The sequence below is a fragment of the Propithecus coquereli genome, unplaced genomic scaffold, assembly GCF_000956105.1.
Source record: "Propithecus coquereli isolate 6110/MARCELLA unplaced genomic scaffold, Pcoq_1.0 Scaffold38, whole genome shotgun sequence".
Classification (NCBI taxonomy): domain Eukaryota; kingdom Metazoa; phylum Chordata; class Mammalia; order Primates; family Indriidae; genus Propithecus; species Propithecus coquereli.
The window spans coordinates 9,240,031-9,259,314 of record NW_012149507.1 but is presented as its reverse complement, the minus strand read 5'-3'; the positions used below and the strand labels follow the sequence as shown (position 1 = coordinate 9,259,314).

The 19,284-nt window shown below is 48.5% G+C and overlaps 1 protein-coding gene across 1 annotated transcript in view; it reads left to right on the top strand.

Annotated features, from left to right (window-relative positions):
• TMEM241 (transmembrane protein 241) overlaps positions 1–10,443 on the top strand; it is a 101,210-nt gene extending 90,767 nt beyond the window's left edge. Inside the window, exon 15 of the mRNA XM_012652108.1 lies at positions 9,880–10,443. Within this exon, the coding sequence (XP_012507562.1) occupies positions 9,880–9,940 (61 nt within the window). The 3' untranslated portion in view covers positions 9,941–10,443. The remainder of the gene's footprint in view (positions 1–9,879) is intronic.
• Positions 10,444–19,284: the final 8,841 nt, after the last annotated feature.

Sequence of the window (19,284 nt, the reverse complement as noted above, 5' to 3'; positions counted from 1 at the left end):
CTTGGCCTCCCAGAGTGCTAGGATTACAGGCGTGAGGTACTGCGCCCGGCCGGTTTTTAATTTTTTTTTAAAAGACAGGGTCTCACTCTGTCACCCAGGCTGGAGCATGGCACGATCATAGCTCACTGCAGAGGATACTGAGTTTTTCTCTTTCAAACGTTGAAGAAAGGGAGTGTGTGTTGGGTGTATGTCACCATCTAAATGTAAATCCCATATTAGTGAAGTCCTCTTTTTTTTAAAAAAAAGAAAAACCTCTTATCAGTGTATAAATACACATTCAGAAGAATGCATGTATTATAAATATACATTTGATTAATTTTCACAAACAGACATTCCATACATAGTGTAACCAGTATTCAGACCAAAAAACAGACCTTCACTAGTACCTTTCAGCCACTCATCCTCACGGGAGTAGCACTGCTGGTGAACCACTATATGTACGTGTGTGTGTGTGTGTGTGTGTGTGTGTGTGTGTATAAACCGCTATTTGTATATATACAGTCAGCCCTCTGTGTCTGTGGGTTCTCCATCCTCTGCAGTGACCTAGGCGCAAGGTGACGATGGCTAAGCCTGGAGGACAGCAGTGGAGGTGGTGAGATGTGGCAGGATGTCTGAAGCCATAGGTTAGAGAGGAGGAGGAGTCCAGGATGCCTTCTAGGTCTGGGGCCCAAGCATTTGGATGAATGAGGTCGCCTGTCACTGAATTGAGGGATAGTTGGTGAGGAGCAGGGCTTGGCAAGGTGGCAATGGAGAGTGTGGGGCACTGGTTTGGATATGCAAAAGCTGCGGTGCCTTCTAGACCTCAGGGTGGCGAGAGGAGTGGGTTGTCGGCTAAATCTGGCTGGAGGTCTGGGGAACGGGTAGCCTTTCTGCGCCTTAATCCAGTGCACACATCCCTGCCTCAGAACCTTTGGGCCCATCCACCCAGCCCGAGCCTTCCTCCCCACTTCCAGCTGGCCCCTGACTGTTCATCCCCCAGGTCTCCATATCAAGGTGACCTTGGAGAGGCGTCCCTGGCCACACCCGGTGCATGCTGCACTAGCTCTTTCCTGTCACTTTGCTTGTTTCCTCCCCAACTGATCTGTCATGACCCTGTTCTTTCATCTCTGCCTGTTAGGGTCTGTCCCCCTCCCAGAAGGGGTGCACTGGGCCCTGAGGTGTACGGAGAGCTGGGGAGGAGGAGGAGGGCATTCAGCAGGGCAGATGGGGGCAGGTGGGCAGGTTAGCGGGATGGCTGAGGCAGGGGGGTGGCTGTGGGGAGGGCATGCTTGGGACTCTGTGACCTGCCTTCTGCAGGACTCCAGGAGGGGTTGTGGCAGTTGTGAGGGTTGCTCAGGACACGCCTCCTGGAGAAGGCCACACAGCCCTGCCCTGCAGCCCTCCCCAGCCTTGTCTGGAAGAGGGTTGGGCTGACTAGTGACTCAGGGTGTTCCCAGGCTGCCGAGAAAGGCTCAGCAAACAGACTCCCTGAATTTATCAGGGCCTGTGTGCCTCTGGTTTGGGGGCCAGTTGGTTGCGACCACATGAGGACCAGAATGAAGCAATCGTGTGGGTTTCACCTCTGAACTGTCTGCACAAGGCTCTGCCCATTGGAGAGCTGAGAATCTCGTCCACTCCAGATCACTGCTGTTCCAGCCAGTAGGTCCGTTCCCGAGGGTTTCGGTTGTGGTCTGCAGGGGAGGCGAAGGCGAGGGGAGAAGTGATTAGAGTTTAAACAGCTGAAACTGCTCGATGCAGCCCTCATCAATGGGCATGCTTTCGTGTGGAGAAAACACACGTATGTGTTTTTAAACAATAGAGTAATACATGCTATTTGTAAGACATTTAAAACAATTCAGAAAAGCATCAAGTGACAGTCAGAGTCTCTCAGCCTTCACTCTCTCAACTGCTCTTGCCAGAAGTCACCGCGGTGTGGTTTAACGGTGAGAACAGTGCCGTATTTGGGCAGGGACGGACGTCCCAAGTGCGGTGGGCGCTGTTCACTGCAGGGAGGGATTAGATCTGGGGGCCCAGCCATGACAGCGTTTCTGAGGTGAAACCACGTCGAGTGGCGCCTCACACGCATCACCCATGAACTGTTCAGTCCTTCGTGGGTCTTCCTGTGGCCTCCAGGCTGGGGACACAGAGCTTTCCTTCCCTGTGACCGGGGACTGCCTGCCCTGCCTGAATCGGGGCTGCGACACATTATATGTAGAATAATTCATGTTTGTTGTTGCTGTTTACTGATCTCCTGTTCTTTGTTTTAAAAAGAAAAACACTCAAAGACAATGCTTATTTCCATTCCTGTTTGGATCGATCGTTTGGCAGGATTTTGTCCCTCTCAGAGGAACACTATAAAATCGAAGTGCAGACAAGTTTTAGAATAGATTTTTACTCTCTTCACCAGTATGATCAGGAAAGAAAAAGCATATTATTTAGCTTTGCTCAAGTAAAGCCTGGTTCTAGAATATAAGTAATTTTCCCCTGTGCCTGTGATCAGAGAAATCCTAATAGCTGGCCCCGCCTCCCATTTTTTCGCATTTATTTGCAAGTTAGACCTGCTGAGTTGTCACCTGTTTGACTCAGGGACCACCATGCTGGCTGCTGGTGCCCAGGTGTGCCCATGGCAGCCTCCCATCGCCTAGGACTTCTGGTGGGTAATGCCCCTGGAGGCTGTTGTAGCCACAGGAACAGTGTTTGTAAACATCAGCTGGAGTAAATGTGAGGGGCAGGACCAGCGGCCTTGTGGAGTGCCATGTTGGGGGAGGCCAAGAGGTGAGTTTGCATCCGTGTGGCCTTGGGCTGGGAGAGGCTCATTCCATGCACAGATATTTACCAAGGGCCTAATATGTGCCAGGGGCCATTCTTGGGTAAAAGTGAAAAATCACTGCCTCTGTGGTGTCTGTAGTACTCATTGCCCTGCCTGAGGGCAAGGCCATGTCTAAATCATCCCACACTGACAGAAATGAATATTTTTTGCTCACCGCACTACAAAAAGGGATTCCCAACCTCTCTCAGGAGCTGCTAATGGGGACATTTCCTGCCTCAAGAAGAAAAATGGAAGGAAAAGAAAGATTAGGAAATACTTCTACACCTTCTTCTTCCTCCTCCCATTGTATCCTCCTCTTCCTTTTAATGATAATAACCATTTATTGAGCAACTACTATGCTTCAGGCATTTTAATACTAATATGATCTCATTTACTACAATCCTCCAAGTTATCCATGTTTTAAAGATGAAGGCACTGGGGTTCAGAGACATTAAGCGATTCTCCCAAGATTTTCTAGCCTCTAGGTGACGGGACTAGGATTCGAACCTAGGTTTCTGTGCACAAAGGCTGGTGACCTGCTCAAACTGACTTGAAAGAGTGTACAGGTAGAAGCTCATGTGGGCGCTGCAGGGGAAATTGGCCTAAATGTTCCTGTTCCCACCTGTGTGATCCTCTATAAAGAGCATCTAGACAATTCGACAGCAAAACCTAAGGAGCGTTACCCGCAACAAGACAGTTCTAATTCCTGTTCAGGGGCTGACTCTGCAAACTGAGAATGTCCAGTACAACATTTTTAGGAAAAAAAAAAATCTCATTGTCTTAGATTTTTCCTACTATAGCTATAATTCTATCAGTTGGTTAAAAATATATTGAGTGACTGCTATATGCAAAGTACGTGGAAGCCATTAAGAAGTATAAGATATCATCTAACACGTAAGGAGTTTTCAGAGGAAAGGGAAGTCAAAAAGATAATTCGTGGGATTGGGTAGTAACTGAATGCCCAGTGGACGAGACGACGGAGGCAGAGAGGACAGGAGCACTTGGCAGGAGGGCCCTGGGAGTGGCATGACTGGGCTTTACGCAGAGGAGAGAGGGTTAGCGAGGCTGAGGGTGGAGGGTGGGGGGTGGGAGAGGACTGGGCCCTTCTCACCTGGGGAGACAGGGCAGGAGGTGCCCACAGTGAGACCCTGATTTGTAACCAGAGCTAGGGCCCCCGGGGCAGGGAGCTGATCCTGTGCTTGCTCCTTCTGGGAAGGGGCGACATAAACGGTAGGCAGGTTGATGTCCCAAAACGCAACTGCATTTTGGGACGTCAAAGAGAAAACATTTATATCCTGAGATCTTTATATTGATATAAATGTGAATATATTTATATTATTATTGAGACTCTTCTCCAAATGTCTGTATCCTTAACCTTCATAGTGTTAGTCTAAGTTCTTGACAGCATTCTTCTTTCTTACAAATGAGCCTTCATTGACCATATTTTGTACAGAATTTCAAAATGAACCGAAGAGCCCCAGGAGTTGAGCTGAGCGTGAGAAATAAGAGTGAGCACTGAGAGGGAGACAGCTCTCCCGTGCAAGGGAGTGCGAAGCCGGAATGTTCAGGAGGCGGGAGTCTGCAAGAGGCGTGTCTCCAGGCTGTTCACGCTCTGTGCTCTCTATGGTATGCCCTGGACAAAATGGAAAGAAGGCCGAGTGTACCCAAATCAAGGAAACAGAATGTGTGATTATTGCAAAAGGAACCTTGACTTTGGAATTTCCTGGGTTTTGAAAATTCTTGAGGTTAAAGATGGTGTGTTTTCAGCCTCAAAGATTTTTCCAACCACAGAGTGAACCACCAGAAGAGGAACAGACTCTGCTTCGGATTTTCTGTCCTGCACAGAGCTGGTCTGCCCTGTCCAGGCACCGGGTGTGTTTGCTTGTGGCCAGGTGATCAGCTCTCAGAGCCTGGGCAGGGGCGGCTGGTCCCTGTCACACGGAAGTTTACACTGATTAGAAGTCACACAGGAGCAGCGGGCGTGTTTTGTTTGGACCTACTGTGTTGCCTGTAGAGTTATTGTTTCTTGTGTTTTGCTTTTCAAATTTTAAATTAGTCATCAACATTTAGAAATTGACTGATTTCCTCATACAAGTCCAGATTTCCAGATTCTTCGGAAAATGTGGAACAGCTGCTCACGTTGGGCCTGCACTCGTACACAGAAGCAGTTTCTGGAATGAGGAGAGGCTGCCTCCTCACGTGGGTGTGTGCTCCAATGCAGCATGGCCTCCACCAGCCCTTGGGCTGGCTGGGACTAGGGGACCCTGTCCCAGCTGATATCCCGGCATCCATTTGTTTGTATTTTCATTCTTTCCACAAAAGTGCAAGTCTGGGCTCTGAGGCTACAGAGGTAAGAAAGTCCCTGAGTCTAGTGACATCACCATGTAGAGGATAGGTATTCAAACATATGTCAGTATCCTCCTCTTGGGTGGGCAACAGCTTAGCTGCACGGAACAGGCCATCTGAAGTAGGTTTCCCATCCCCAGCACTGTCGATATTGGGGGCCAGACAATAACCCAGTAGGTGTCAGGAGCACCCCCTCAGTTGTAACAACTGTTTCCAGACATTGCCAAATGTCCCTGGGGAGGGGGTAGGTAAGAAATCACCCCAGTTGAGCATCACTGATCTAAAGTTCATGGGGGCTAGTGGAGAAAATACCATTTGAAATTTCAGCCAGATCTTAAGGAACTTGCTTATCTCCTAATGAGAGAGGTGGATCAGCTCTTGAAACAGTTCCTCAGGGGTCTCTCCCCTCCCTCAGTGTCTGTGTCCTGCTCTGTAGGCGCTTGCTGTGCTGAGTGATGGGTAGGTGTGCAGGCTCCGTCTCGTCCACCAGGCTGTGAGCAGCTCTAGGAGAGAACGTGTTTCATTCCCCTTTGTGTCTCTTGGCTTAGCACTGCGTACTTGCTGAATCAACAGGGAGCGGCCAGCCCTCAAAATGCTGTATTGTGCCGGGCACGGTGGCTCACACCTGCAATCCCAGCACTTTGGAAGGCCAAGGCAGGAGGATCGTTTGAGGCCAGGAGTTCAAGACCAGCCTGAGCACGAGCAAGAGCCCATCTCTATAAAAAAATACAAAACTTAGCCGGGCGTGGTGGCTTGCGCCAGTAGTCCCAGCTACTTGGGAGGCTGAGACAGGAGGATCACTTGAGCCCAGGAGTTTGAGGTTGTAGTGAGCTATGATGATGCCACTTCACTCTAGCCAGGGCAAAAGAGAGAAACCCCGTCTCAAAAAAACAATATGAAACAAAAAAATGATTATAAATTTCACTACCCAATGCTGGTCAATTTTTAAAGTCTTTAATTAAAGGCAACTACTCTTGTCCAGCCAATTATTATAAAAACAATCCATTTTAAGCCCAGTAATTTAAATATCCAGATTCATATTTAATTACTCATTTTTTGATTAACAGTTTTGTGATATATATTGATACTAATTCTCTCTATTTCAAAATTTCAGCAAAGGAGATTCAACACATACCAGAGAGATTCTGAACTGAGAGCAATATCCCTGTTAAGTAGAATTAGCTGTGGTACCTCCTCTGTGAATCCCCTTTTAGAGACAAGGAGAGTCACCTTCTCTTTGGAATAGTTCAGGTATGAGGACAGAAAGGAAGAGCCAAAATGCAACTTCCTTATTCTAAGGATTTCATGATCAACTTCTCCCTTTTGCCCATCATTCACCGAGCCTCCCGTTGACACGGTTTGTCAACCACGTTGATCCTAGCATAGACCTCACCAACACCAAGGGCCTTTAGAAAATGATCCTATATAACCTTTGAGTAAAGATGTCTTATCCCTTTAATTTTAGGGGACTTCATGGAGACTGCCCTCATCTATGTATAGGAAGAATGAATTTAGGGATGGAAAAAGAACTTCCCCCAGCACACTCCAAAATGCCTTTAGGTTTAGGATCACAGTGTCTGAAATTGATCAGTTTTCTGTTTGAATTAAAAAATGTGAATCCTCCTCTTTATATTGCTATCTAAGAAGAGCCTTCTCATAACTATTGCTTATTACCTCTCAAATTTTATCACAATTTATCAGATTATGAACTGTCCCTCAGCAAGGCCCTGAGGAACACTGGGCAGATATGCTTTGGTGAGGAAAAGAGAAAAAAGAAAAAATAGTTTGGAATATATAGGTGGGAGAAGGGCGAGCAAATGTAACAGTTCAGTCATTCATTGGATAAATATTTATTAGGTGCTGCATTAGGTGCGGGGCCCCCAGCCAGGAAAGGGATGCAGTCTCTGCCCTTTGTCCAACGGGCTCAACTGGAATTAATTGAATAACCACCATAAGACATGTGACATTGAGATGGGGCCTTTGGTCCGCCACAGGAGAAAAGAGAAGAGGTCGAGAGACACTGAAAATAAACCTGTGGAAGACAAGCTAGTGACAGAAACTTCTGGCCGTGTGTGCTCTGCAGTCTGATGTTTATGCCTTAGTTACATGAAGTTTGTTCATTTCAGGAATGACGGGGATTACAAGATTTGCAAACAGTTCAGTCAAGCTCTGACTTAAATAGTTGTAATGCTATTAAGATTCCTGCAGCCCGTGCCAGCGTTTCTGGCTGTTTAGAAAACAACATCAAAGCTCACCTCCCTGGCTCTCTTAACAGTAAACTGAACCAAGGTTTGTTTTCATTTCAGCATTTACTAAGCTGCTTTGGTGTTTCATAAAATAGCTCTGCCAAGGGATGAAATGCAAGGTTATTACACTCCAGCATTGTTCCGAGGCTGTGGGAGTAAAGTGGCAAGGGGCCAGCCGCCCCCGTCCTCTCCCTGGTGATTAAGGAGGATTAGTGGAAACTGTGTAAAATGACTGAGCCCCGGTTACATCTGCAGAAATAAAACCCTCCAAACCCAAAGCTCCATGCAGCCCTTGCATCCAGGCATGGCGACTCTGCACTTGCCCAGGGACGTGACAAGATGGCGTATGCGTTCTCAAAGGGACATGAGGGAAGGAGGGGTCTGCTTGAAAGGAAAAGCCAGGTCTTTAGAAGTGAGCCCGTGTGCGAAAGGAACAGCCTCCCCGTCACAGGCATGTCTTTTCCAAAGAGAAGAGGCCATAGAACCCTTCGGCTCCTGGGTCCTGCGCCAGACTCCAACTTCACGAAGAGGATGTTTCTAAATTCAGTCTTTTGGAACAGTTTCTCACAGAAGCAATGCTATCCGTGATGATTATAGATTTAGGAAAGTCCTTAGACATGTGTTTAGTTCATAGCCTAGACATTAATTGCAGCTACATTGTTGTGAGTTAAATAGAATTGATCGATCTAGCATCACTGTATGTTCTGTAGGAAAGAGGAACATACATTCTAATATGGAGCTTCAGGCACGAGGCATCCATGTCCCTGGTCCCCGTCTCCTCTCCCAGCTGCTAGCGGGTGGGGGACAGCCTCCTAACCCTCGGCCCCGCCTTCCCCATGACTGGCTCCTTGACAAGTGTCTCCTGCTGCCCTCGTGCAGAGAGGGGAGATCTTGGTGGTCAGGGAGATTTTCCCAGCTCTAGAGTGTTGAAGATTTGTTCTGTCTTGCTCTGGAAAGCAGAACTTGGCCTCACAGGTGAGGTTCTAAGAAGCCGCTGTAGGGTCAGTGTGAGGACTGGCTAGTGGGTCAGTGAGGGGAGGATTCATGTCTCAGTCCGTCCCCGGCCAAATCCAGTGGCTTCCACTGGTGACACGCCTGTGGAGACTCACGGGAGTCCAGTGGCTGCGACCATCATCAGTGGGGTGGGCTTGCTTTGCACAATGGCCGTGTGCCTCACTTGACGTCTTCAGGCAGAGGTTGGGTAGCCAGCCCCGAAGACCACTGAGGAGGGGTTGCTGCTCTGGGAGTGCATTCTGCTAACAAACAATCGTATTTTATTGCCTGTCCATTGTTGGCCAAGTGCAGGGGTGAGCTGCTTCTGGTCTATTATCTCTAAGCTTCACAGTGACTGTCAGATGTGATCAGCTCCCATGGGACAGATGGGAAACAAAGGCTGGACAACATACAGGGTTACCTAGCTCATAAATGCCTGAGCCAAAACTCCAACTCAGGTCTGCCTGCTTCTAAAGTTTAATGTTTTTATATTCTCACGCACAGTCAACTCATTCCTGTCCTAAAAGTGGAAAATGTACAAGTTACCTGTATCTCAGGGTCACCCACATAGAGAACATTTTTTACTGGGAATGGAATGTGAACAGCATATGTGTGTTTCAATATTCAGCCCCCCAAGCATGCTAGAAATACGAAGGCACTGTGGCCAGAATGTGCTATGAGTGGGCACAGAGAAGGCCTGGGGTGGTGCGGGGGTGGGTGGGGGAGGACAGGAAGGAAAGGGTCGATTGAAAGGGCTGTCGGCACCTCTGAAAAGGGGCATTTCCCCATCAGGGACCCAACACCATGATCCCTTCGAGACGGCCCAGCCCCAGCTCTAGAAGAAGAACGACAAGATTCAGATAGACACCAGCCCCAGACTGTCTACTGAGAGGTTTAAAATAGCAAATGGAGAGACCTTTGATGTCTTAAATTTTAGGCATGTTAAAATATTCAGCTCTTCTTTTCTCACTGTCTCCAGTTCTCCCACTACTTTTTCATTTTCAAATCACTGACCATATTTCTTTCTGGGCTAGTGGGAAATTCAGAATTCCTCATTTGTATTTTCACCTTTAAATGTTCTATCAGTTTAAATGAAATGAAAAGATTCTGAGATTGTCGCCTTAGTAATTTTTAAGATTATGGATACCTGCATGATTTCATATCCATCAACCCTCCTTGGCGAAAGCATCAGGCGGCTCTGCAGGAAGCCTTTCTCCTGCGTCTCTGCCAGAGAACATTAACCCAAGCGTGTCACCCCCACCCGGTCAGGGCGAGCAGGACACGTCAACTTCTTCCCTGAGGGAGGGATCAAGCCCACCTCCCAGCCCTCTCACCTCCCCATGTACCTGAGGTTTGCCCCAAGTGACAGGGGCAGTTCCTGGGCTGGCGAGAGAGGCACAGTCCCAGAACAAGGCACGGCATCCCCTTGCGCTGTTGTATGAGGGTGCCAGGCAGCTCAGCTGGCCCCGAGGGAGTGGAAAGCTGACCCTCTGCTGTTGTTTGCAGCCTCCTGCTTGGCGGACTTGGAGAGGCCTTGCTGGTTTTCTCAGAGCAGAGGGGCTTCTGAAGAAGACAGTCCAGAAAAGGAGACCCATAGGTTGCCACTGGGGATCGCAGCCCCGGCCCCACAGCTCCCTGTTGAGTGTCGCAGAAAGAGGAATGCAAGGACAGTGAAGCCAGGTGGGCAGCGCGATAGACCCGTTCCTGCCTCGACCCAGTCTAATGTGCTGATGAGGATGCAAAGGCCACACTGCCTCAGGACGCTGCAAGGAGAGCTCTTCCTGGGGGTCTCGGGCTGCTGCGGAGGAGTAGTCTGTGTTATGTCCTCCCGTTTTGAGACCCCCTCTCGATCATTTTTCTGGGATGGCTCCGCTCACCTTGACTGACCTGCAGGCCTCTGGATACCAGGCGCCTTCCACCAAACACAGCTGACACCCTGAGGTAGTGGGCTCGAGGTGTTTTTTTCATTTTTGAAAAAATTTATTTTATTATTATTATTTTCTTGAGACAGCATCTTAACTCTGTTGCCCGTGCTGGAGTGTGGTAGCATGATCACAGCTCACTGCATTCTCAAATTCCCAAGTAGCTGGGACTACAGGTGTGTGCCACCATGTCTTGCCTAATTTTTTTATTTTTTGTAGAGATGGGGTCTCACCATGTTGCCCAGGCTGGTCTCAAACTCCTGGGCTCAAGCGATCCTCCTGCCTCGGCCTCCCAAAGGGCTGAAGTTACAAGTGTGAGCCACTGTGCCCAGCCTCATTTTTTATTTTTAAATTGACAGATAAAATGGTATGTATTTATCATGTACAGCATGATGTTTTGAAGTACATATACATTATGGAATGGTTATATCTAGCTAATTAATGCATTACCTCACACAGTTATTTTTGTGGTGAGGTTTTATATTTTTTGTTTTGTTTTGTGTTTTTATATCTTTGGAGTCTCCTCAGGGGACATCCTTTTCGTGCTGTCCTGCTGACTTGCCGAGAACCCACCCCCACCTGGGTACCAGCACACAAAAAATTGCTTGTGAGGGTGTCCATTTGGGGCAAGGACAGAGAGGGAGGCTGAGTGAGAATTCTGAAGTGTTTCCTGCTTCTAAACTTCTCTGGGTTCTTGTAAACTTGGCGGGATATGGATGGCGTTGAATTCTGCACACTTTTCATCCAACATTAGTTTAAGCTGGTACTAAATGACCACCAGCGGGAATAGGGTTTGTAAGCACTGACGGATGTCCTCCCTGGGCTAGTGAGAAAAACAAACAGTATATAACATACACACACACTCTTTTATATTTATATTCCTTAAGACTTTTAATCCATTTAATTCCTCGATATCTTAGAGGAGGTTTCAAATCATTGAACACTGAAGTGTATTTTTCAAACCAGATTAAAAATTGAATGAAAACCCTATGCTGGCTGGGCACAATGGCTCATGCCTGTAATCCTAGCACTTTGGGAGGCTGGGTGGAAGGATTGTTTGAGGCCAGGAGTTTGAGACCAGCCTGAGCAACATAGCGAGACCCTATCTCCACAAAAAGTAGAAAAATTAGCCAGGCATGATGGCGCTCGCCTGTAGTCCCAGCTACTTGGGAGGGTGAGGCAGGAGGATCACTTGAGCCCAGGAGTTTGAGGTTGCAGTGGACTATGATGATGCCATTGCACTCTACCCTGGGCAATAGAGTAAAACCCTGTCTCAAACAAACAAACAACAAAAAACCCAAAACAGGCTGGGTGTGGTGGCTCACACCTGTAATTCTGGCACTCTGGGAGGCCAAAGTGGGAGGATCACTTGAGGTCAGGAGTTCTAGACCAGCCTCAGCTAGAGTGAGACCCTGCCTCTACTAAAATAGAAAGAAATTAGTTGAGCAACTAAAAATAGAAAAAATTGGCTGGGTGTGGTGGTGCACACCTGTAGTCCCAGCTGCTCGGGAGGCTGAGGCAGTAGGATTGCTTGAGCGGGAGTTTGAGGTTGCTGTGAGCTAGGCTGACGCCACGGCACTCTAGCCCGGGCAACAGAGTGAGACTCTGTCTCAAAAACAAAACAAAACAAAACAAAACAAAATAAAAAACTATACCTTGCCTCTACAGGAGTCAAAGGAAGTGAATTTACACAAAATGGTCATTTGATTTTGAACCCACCAAGAAAGTTTAAGAAAATAATTACTTTAAATATTTCTGCTTATAATGACTTTTTCAAATATCTTACTACTCTGCCAGGTGTCAGAGAGTTTTGGTCATTTCGAGGTGACCAGTGAGTTCCCCCGGCAGAAGCTGGGCCCTGTAGTTTTGAGTACCCACGTCACTGGTGGCGACCCCCCTTCAGCCTCCAGGAAATAGGCCTTGTCTGCTCTCAGCCCTGTGAAGAATCACGTCACCTCAGTCAGTGGCCGTTGTTTCTGCACATTTTCCCCAACTTGTTGAGAAAAGAAAAAGAAAATGAAACAAATAGGAATGGATTCGTATATTTGGAACTCGAGTACCTTGAATTCATTTTCTTGTCTTTTCCTGGTCTCTGCTTGTCGTTTAAGGTAAAAATGCTTAGAGCGACCTTGACACATACATGGTTTTCAACTTGCTTTTGTTCCTCATCTAGGATGTCAAACTTTCTGTAGGCTGAGGATCAAGTAGAATATTCTTTTCTCCCACAAAACTCTATACAACTGAGACCAGTGCTTTTCTACTTGCAGAAAGTGACATCTGTCCAAATGTCATCTTATGCCTGCCTTTCCAAGTGCCATTTAAGCAAACGGAGGTTCCTAAGGCTGGAAAGAACCATGCAGTTATCAAGCCCCGTCTGTCCTGTTTCTAGCAGGACTGACCTCAAAAACTTTTGCTGAAAAGTTTTAGGCCCTTTTAAAAAAGGATCTCTAGCGAGGGTGTTTTTATTTTTGTTGGTCTTTAGATTTGCATTCCAAAGTCCCATTGTTTTTAAAATCTCAAGTCTTTTCCTGTTTTGACACCAGCAAGAGGCACAGGATAAGGTGTTTCTTCAATATGCCATCCTGTTTCCTTCTGTTCTTGGGCTTTTTTTCTTTCAGCTTTAACTACCATCTTGATGTCCAAGTTCGCGTGCTCGGCTCTGAATGCAAGTGAGCCCAGAGGTCTGAATGACAGGGCGGCCCCCATCTCTGTGGTCCCCCCAGCTCTTGTTTTCTGGACAGGGAATCTCCAAGTAACCCCACAGTCCTTTTAGCCTGTGTCCTTGCTGGCCCCTAGTCAGAGCCAGGGTGTTTGGGGTTATTTATTTGTACAAATGAAGAATATGCTTTCTGTCAAGAGAGGCAGTGTTCTGTATGATTGTGTATTATTATTAATCTGCTATGGATATAAAGAAAAATAAACCATTTGTTTCTTGGTCACATTTGCCTTTCTTTCTGTTCCTTTCAACCCCAGCAGGGGAATATTGCAGCAAAGGCTGTTGTTATCCCAGGGGAGGGAGTTCTTGTATCTTAACCCCAGGCCAGACTCCATCTACCCACCCCAGGCCACTGAGCTTGAAACAGGGAAGGGCCCACCCAATGCCTTCCAGAGGGGGGCCATCCAGTGCGGGCCCCACTGGCCCCCTGTGCCTATGGAGCACTCCCGTGGGGTCGGCCTAAATTCGCATGTGCCATAAATGCAAGTACACACCAATTTTTAACACTAATAGTTTTAATGTAAAATACCTCATAATAATTTCTCTATTGATTGCATGTTGAAATGGTAATATTTTTGATATATTGGGTTAAATAAAATATACTATCGAAATTAATTTCTCCTGTTTCTTTTTACCTTTTTTAATGTGGCTCCTAGAAAATTTTAATTTATACATGTGGCTCCTACTATATCTCTGTCGGTCAGTGCTGATCTAGAGCAGTTCATCTACACTGGCCCAGAGAAGCAGCAGAGGAGATGGGTGTTGGCAGCAGCCACTGGGCTTACCAACCCGATAGTAGTATTTAAGACTACCAGGTATTAATGCTGAGTGCATGCCAAGCACTGCGCTAGGTATGCTCCATGCTCCATGTCTTTGATTCTTCCCAATGGTAGTACAGGGGACATTCTCCCATTTGACTGAGGAGATCAGAGAGATTGAGTAACTTTTCCGGGGCCTCCCAGCTGGGACTTGGACCCAGGTCTTTCAGAGCTCATTCTCCCAATCTTTGGAGAATTCTGTTGAGAAGGAGAAATGAGGCCCCCATGTTTTACAGGGGGTTGTCAGTTCTCTAAGAAGTGCTGAGATATGGGTTCCTCGCATCCCTGAGATCATTTGTGACTCTTCCTGCAGACCATAGTCCCTCCCTTTGCCGAAGGGCAGGGTCTGGGGCCTGCTTCCCAGAGCATCCCAGTTCCTGCCACCAGACTCCTCCCTGGGCTTGTCTGAGATCTGCCATGCACAGGGTCGGAGCAGCAGGAGCACTTTGGGAATGGTACTGCTCTCACCTGAACTGTCCCCCTAAATGTTACCAGCACAACCAGCCACTGTTTGTTGATTCTCAAGCTCGGTTTCTCAGGGATTGGCATGTTCGTGTAGCTGAGGGGTTTGAACGTTGAAGGGAGAGCAGCAGCCTCCAGAGCCTGGGAAACAGTGTCAGGTGAGATCACCTTTCCCCTCACTGGGTCTGCAGGCCCAAGGAAGGGAGTACAGTCACAGATCTGAATGAAAATACAAGCCAGTAATAATACGGTAAGTGGTTAGTAATGCTTGAAACATGACGTCTCTACTGAGAATTTGCCTTGGACAAGTTATCAGAATAGAATATAGAATCGGCTAGAAGATCAAGTGCAAGTCAACTGACTCTTTCGGGGTCACTTAATGGTCCTCTGATGCTTGCTCTGGGAGAGCCAGTCAAAGGGGTGAGGCTCATGGGCTTCTCCTGGCCCCACCCAATGTCGCTGGCTTCAGGCTCCGTCCCTGAGCCCAGCCCAGAGGGAGGCTGTGGTCTCCAAAGGTGCCATCCCCAAGTGGCATTCATGCTGCTGTATAGTTCTGTTCTTTTCTCTTGAATTTGGGCTGACCAGTAAAATGCGATAGAAACAATGCCACGTGGCTTCCAAGGCCAGGTCAAAAGCAGCCTTGCAGTGTCTGTATTGGTCTTCTGACAGCCTCTGGGAGCCCTGGGCTGCTGCCCTGGGGAGACCAGGCGTGGGCACTCTGTTAGGCCCCACGCAGCCCAGCCCGTCTGCCGGCTGATGCCATCAGGTGACTGGGCAGAAGAGTCACCCAGTGCAGCAGCTCCTGAGTGAATTCCTGACCCTAAAAGCATGAGACATGATAACATTTTAAGCTGCTAAGTTTCGGGCCAGCATGCTACACAGCAATAGAAAACAGAGCAGAGGCCCATGACCCTGCCCTCTCTGGAAGATGCTGGGATAAGTGGGCTGGACTCTGAGCCTCGAATTCCGTCCCTGTCAGGTGCCCTGAGCCCCTCCCATGACTAGATTTGAATCCAGAGCACCGTGTCTGCTCCAGCTCACTCCAGCCCAGACGCTGTCCTGGAAGGAGGACCCTGCAGACTGTCTAGGCCTTGCCCAGCCCCCATTGCAGGGCAGGATCTGTAGCCCTTGGCCTTCCGGGTCAAAGTACCTCATTCATTCATTCAAAAGATATTGAGAACCCACTATGTGCCAGGCCCCGTCGTAGGGTATGGGAACATGACCACGCGTGAGATAAGCCTTGCCAGCGCTTTCTAGCGGTGGAGACATAGCAAACAGGGAGATAGAACTTCAGTGCGAGTTAAGTGCTTTCAAAGAAATAAAGCGGAGAAGGGTAACAAAGATGGACTCTTCTGAGGATGTGACAAAAGGTGAGGAATTGCTCTTCCAAACTGTGCAGTATCACACACATACCCATTTAGCATAGAGTTTGGTGGCATTTATTCTCCCTGAAGTCTGTCTGAGGACCCCTAGAGGCCATGGATGCTGTGTTGAGGATGAATGAGAGCCACTTTTGGGCACACAGGATGACATCAAGGAGCCCCATGGGCAGAACATGCCACCCTCCTCCCTGCTGGTTCTGGGAGGCCAGGGCACTGAGGCCACACGGTGGCCCTGTGCAGACTGGCAGCTGGCCATCCCTTGGGCCTGCTGTTGGGGTGCTCTCAGGCCAGCGCAGGACGGGAGCTACGTGGTCTGTGATATGTGGATGGGTGCTGAGGAAAGGCCAGGCAGGGAGGCGTGCCCTCTGGCTGTGTGGCCTGTCACTGGGGCCTGCTGGGGGCCTCAGGGTGCAGCGTCTCAGTCATCACAAAGAGCCTCTGCTGGGGGATTGGGACAGCCTCATTTTGCAGAGGAGACAGACACAGGAGGTAAGCACCTTCCCGAAGGCCCCTGGCTAGTTAGAGGGGCCAGCCCCCCGGAGCCCCCGCCTCTTAACTCTCTCGGTGTTCTGCCCCCACCCCACGGAATGCTGGGGTTTGGAGAGGCCGAGTAGACAGGCGGCCTGGCTCAGAGGTGGGGAAGTTCGGTCACGTTTCGTGGAATGAGGTGGAAGGTAGGTGGGGCCAGCCTGGGGTGTGACTGAGTATAGGGCCAGCGAATAACGTTTATCAAGTGCCAGACACAGTGCAGGTGTCTCCTACGTGTTGTGTCACCTCCTCCTCACCACCCTGAATGGGCTGTCGTACAGATGAGGCCCACAAGCCCCTGACAGGACAGGAAACCTCCCCAAGGTCACCCACTACTAAGCCAAGATTCCAAAGTCATTTTCAAAACCAGTCCACCCTGGTACCTTCCCACTGCCAGACCGATCCTGGGCATTCGCCTTCCACCTCCCTCACCCCCAGTTCACTGGGTTCTGAGCCAACCAGGGAAAACAAGCCCCCCACAGATAGCTCTGGGCCCCAGGGCACAGCTGCTTGCCTCAGGGCACCTGCTGCCTGCGGGACAACTCCGGGTCCTCTGAACTGGGCAGCAAACCACTGGGAAGGCCACTGTGGGGCTTGCACGAGGTTCCCTCTGTTCTGGAAGCATTTCAGAGACGGCACACATTCTGTGCTCCCCGATGAGCTGAGCTGATTTTCAGCTGATTTTCGGTGGCCTGACTAGCAGTGGTTTACCCTTAGTAAAACAAACAATGGCATATAAACCTCATCCAGTTCCATCCTGGATCAGCTGGGGAGGGGTCTGAAGGAACAGCCCCCCTTCCTTGGCAGCAGAGGGCGAAATCTCATTTAAACAATTGCCTGAGCCAAAAGGAACATTTGAGTCATTTATTTCCTGCTCTGTGCGAAAGGCCCCCAGGACTGGCAAAGGCAAGGCCTTTGTGCCCATTGGCCCCTGATTGAGCCTGGAGGGAGCGTGGAAGCCCTTGGAACTTCAGAGAGAGAATGCAGGCACCCCTCGGCCTGGGCCGGTTGATTTGCATGACAAATGGCAGCGAAGTGGAGTTGTTTAGCGAAAAGGGCTCCAGTGGGAGACAGAACCCTGGGTTCTATCCCAGGCTGCTCTCACTGCTTTGGCAAGTGATTGCAATCGGTCCTTCATTTATTTCCTCATTCCTTCAGTCGTCAAATCCAGATGGATGTGCTGGTCTTCTTTACAGATGTTTCCGTTTCCTCCAGCAGGGCTAACCTGCCGTCCTGAAGAAGCTGGCCTCTCCCGTTGCTGGGGTGAGGTCTCGCTCCAAACCCATGGGGCTGAGGGCAGACTCTGCACTGACTTGTCCTTCAGGCAGAATCTCCCTTGTTTTGGCAGGTACAGCTCAGGTGACTTTCTAGGCAACTGGAGACCGAAAGCAACTACACACTCCCTATTCTCAGGGAGGTGTCTTCTTAGACATAGAGATTTTTTTTTTTTTAAATAACAGCTTCATTGAGATTGTCAACGGAAAAGAAGCCAAACTCTGTAAAATAATTTAAAGAGGTTTATTCTGAGTCAAATTTGAGGACCATGATCTGGAGCCACGCCCAAGAACCCTTGAGCAAGTGGACTCATGTGGTCGGGTTACAGTCTGGTTTTATACATTTCAGGGAGACAAAGTCATAAATCAATACATGGAAGGCATACGTTGGTTTGGCCCGAAAAGGTGGGCCATCTCGAAGGAGGCGGTGCTTACAGGTTATAGATGAGTTTAAAGACTCTTTCACTTGTAATTGGTTAAAGACATGAAGCTTTGTCTAAAGGCTTGGAATGTTTTAATGGAGGTCTGTTAATCAGAGACAAGCTACAGGACATATTTATTGTGTAAATTGAAGGCCTACAGGTGTGTCTTGCACAGCCTTAGGCCTGTTAATGAGTTACAAAGGAGGTCTCCAGGAAGGGAGGGGGCATGATGAGGCCTGTCTGACCTCTCTCCCCGAAGCAGGCAATTTAGTTTTAGGGTATCCCCTTGGCCAGGAGGGGGCCCATTCAGTCAGCTGGTCAGGGGGAGCCTTAAGATTTTATTTTAGTTCATAAGATTTAATTCGCAGGCCCTAAGGTGCACCTATTTAAAGTGTACAAGTCAGTAGTTTTTAGTATATTCACAGAATTCTGCAACTGTCTCCACTAATAATAGAATGTTTTCACCCCCAAAAGAGACCCCATACCCATTGCCATCCTTCCCGGCTCTCCCTTACTGACCTAGGCAACCACTGACCCACTTCTTATCTCCATAGATTGGCCTGTTCTGGAAATTTCCTATGGACAGGATCGTGTAATATGTGGCCTTTTGTGTTAGACTGAGGTTTTTAAGTGGTTTGTGTACTTTAAAGGTGGCCTTCCCTACCTGGGGTGGGGAGAGAGGTGGGCACGGACTAATGATGGACCTGGAGCCTGGAGATAGGTGTGAAGGAAAATGAAGATCTCAGGACCACACCCCTCTAACTCCTTATGCAAAAGGGGAGGTCAAGCCTGGAGGCTGAGTCATGCAACACTCTCTTCCAAATGAATAGCTGTTACTAACATTATGCACTAGCCAGATCCCCCTGGAAAGGTAAAAGGCCTCAGTCCTGTGGGGCTGCTCCCACAGATCATTCGACAGGAAATTCCTTGCTGGCCTCCCATAAACAAGGACATGCAAATTGTAACTTTGGGTCTGCAGGCTAAGTCTCCTAAAACTAAAGTCTGTTTGATTCCACACTAATCATGTTGACTACACATTTGTCTTCCCAGGTGCAGAACAGAGATAGGACAAGATCATTCACTCCTCCACTTACCCAGGGATATCTGCATAATTGATGCTTCCTTCCCTCCCTTTTTCTCTCAAACATTCCCCTTATCTTATATAAATTGTAGATTTCCTGGGTCTGGAAAGAATGGAACTATTTACCTCACTGCCCACCCACCGCCTCCTTTTTCTTTCTGTGTGCCTCTCCCATTAAATACTGAGTTTCCAAATCCCTCTTCAGAAAAAGTCACAGATGCATCTGTGGCTTGTCTTTTTCCCGGGTGCATCCTCAAACTTGGCTTAATAAACTCCCATTGATTGAGATCTTTGCCTCAGTCACTT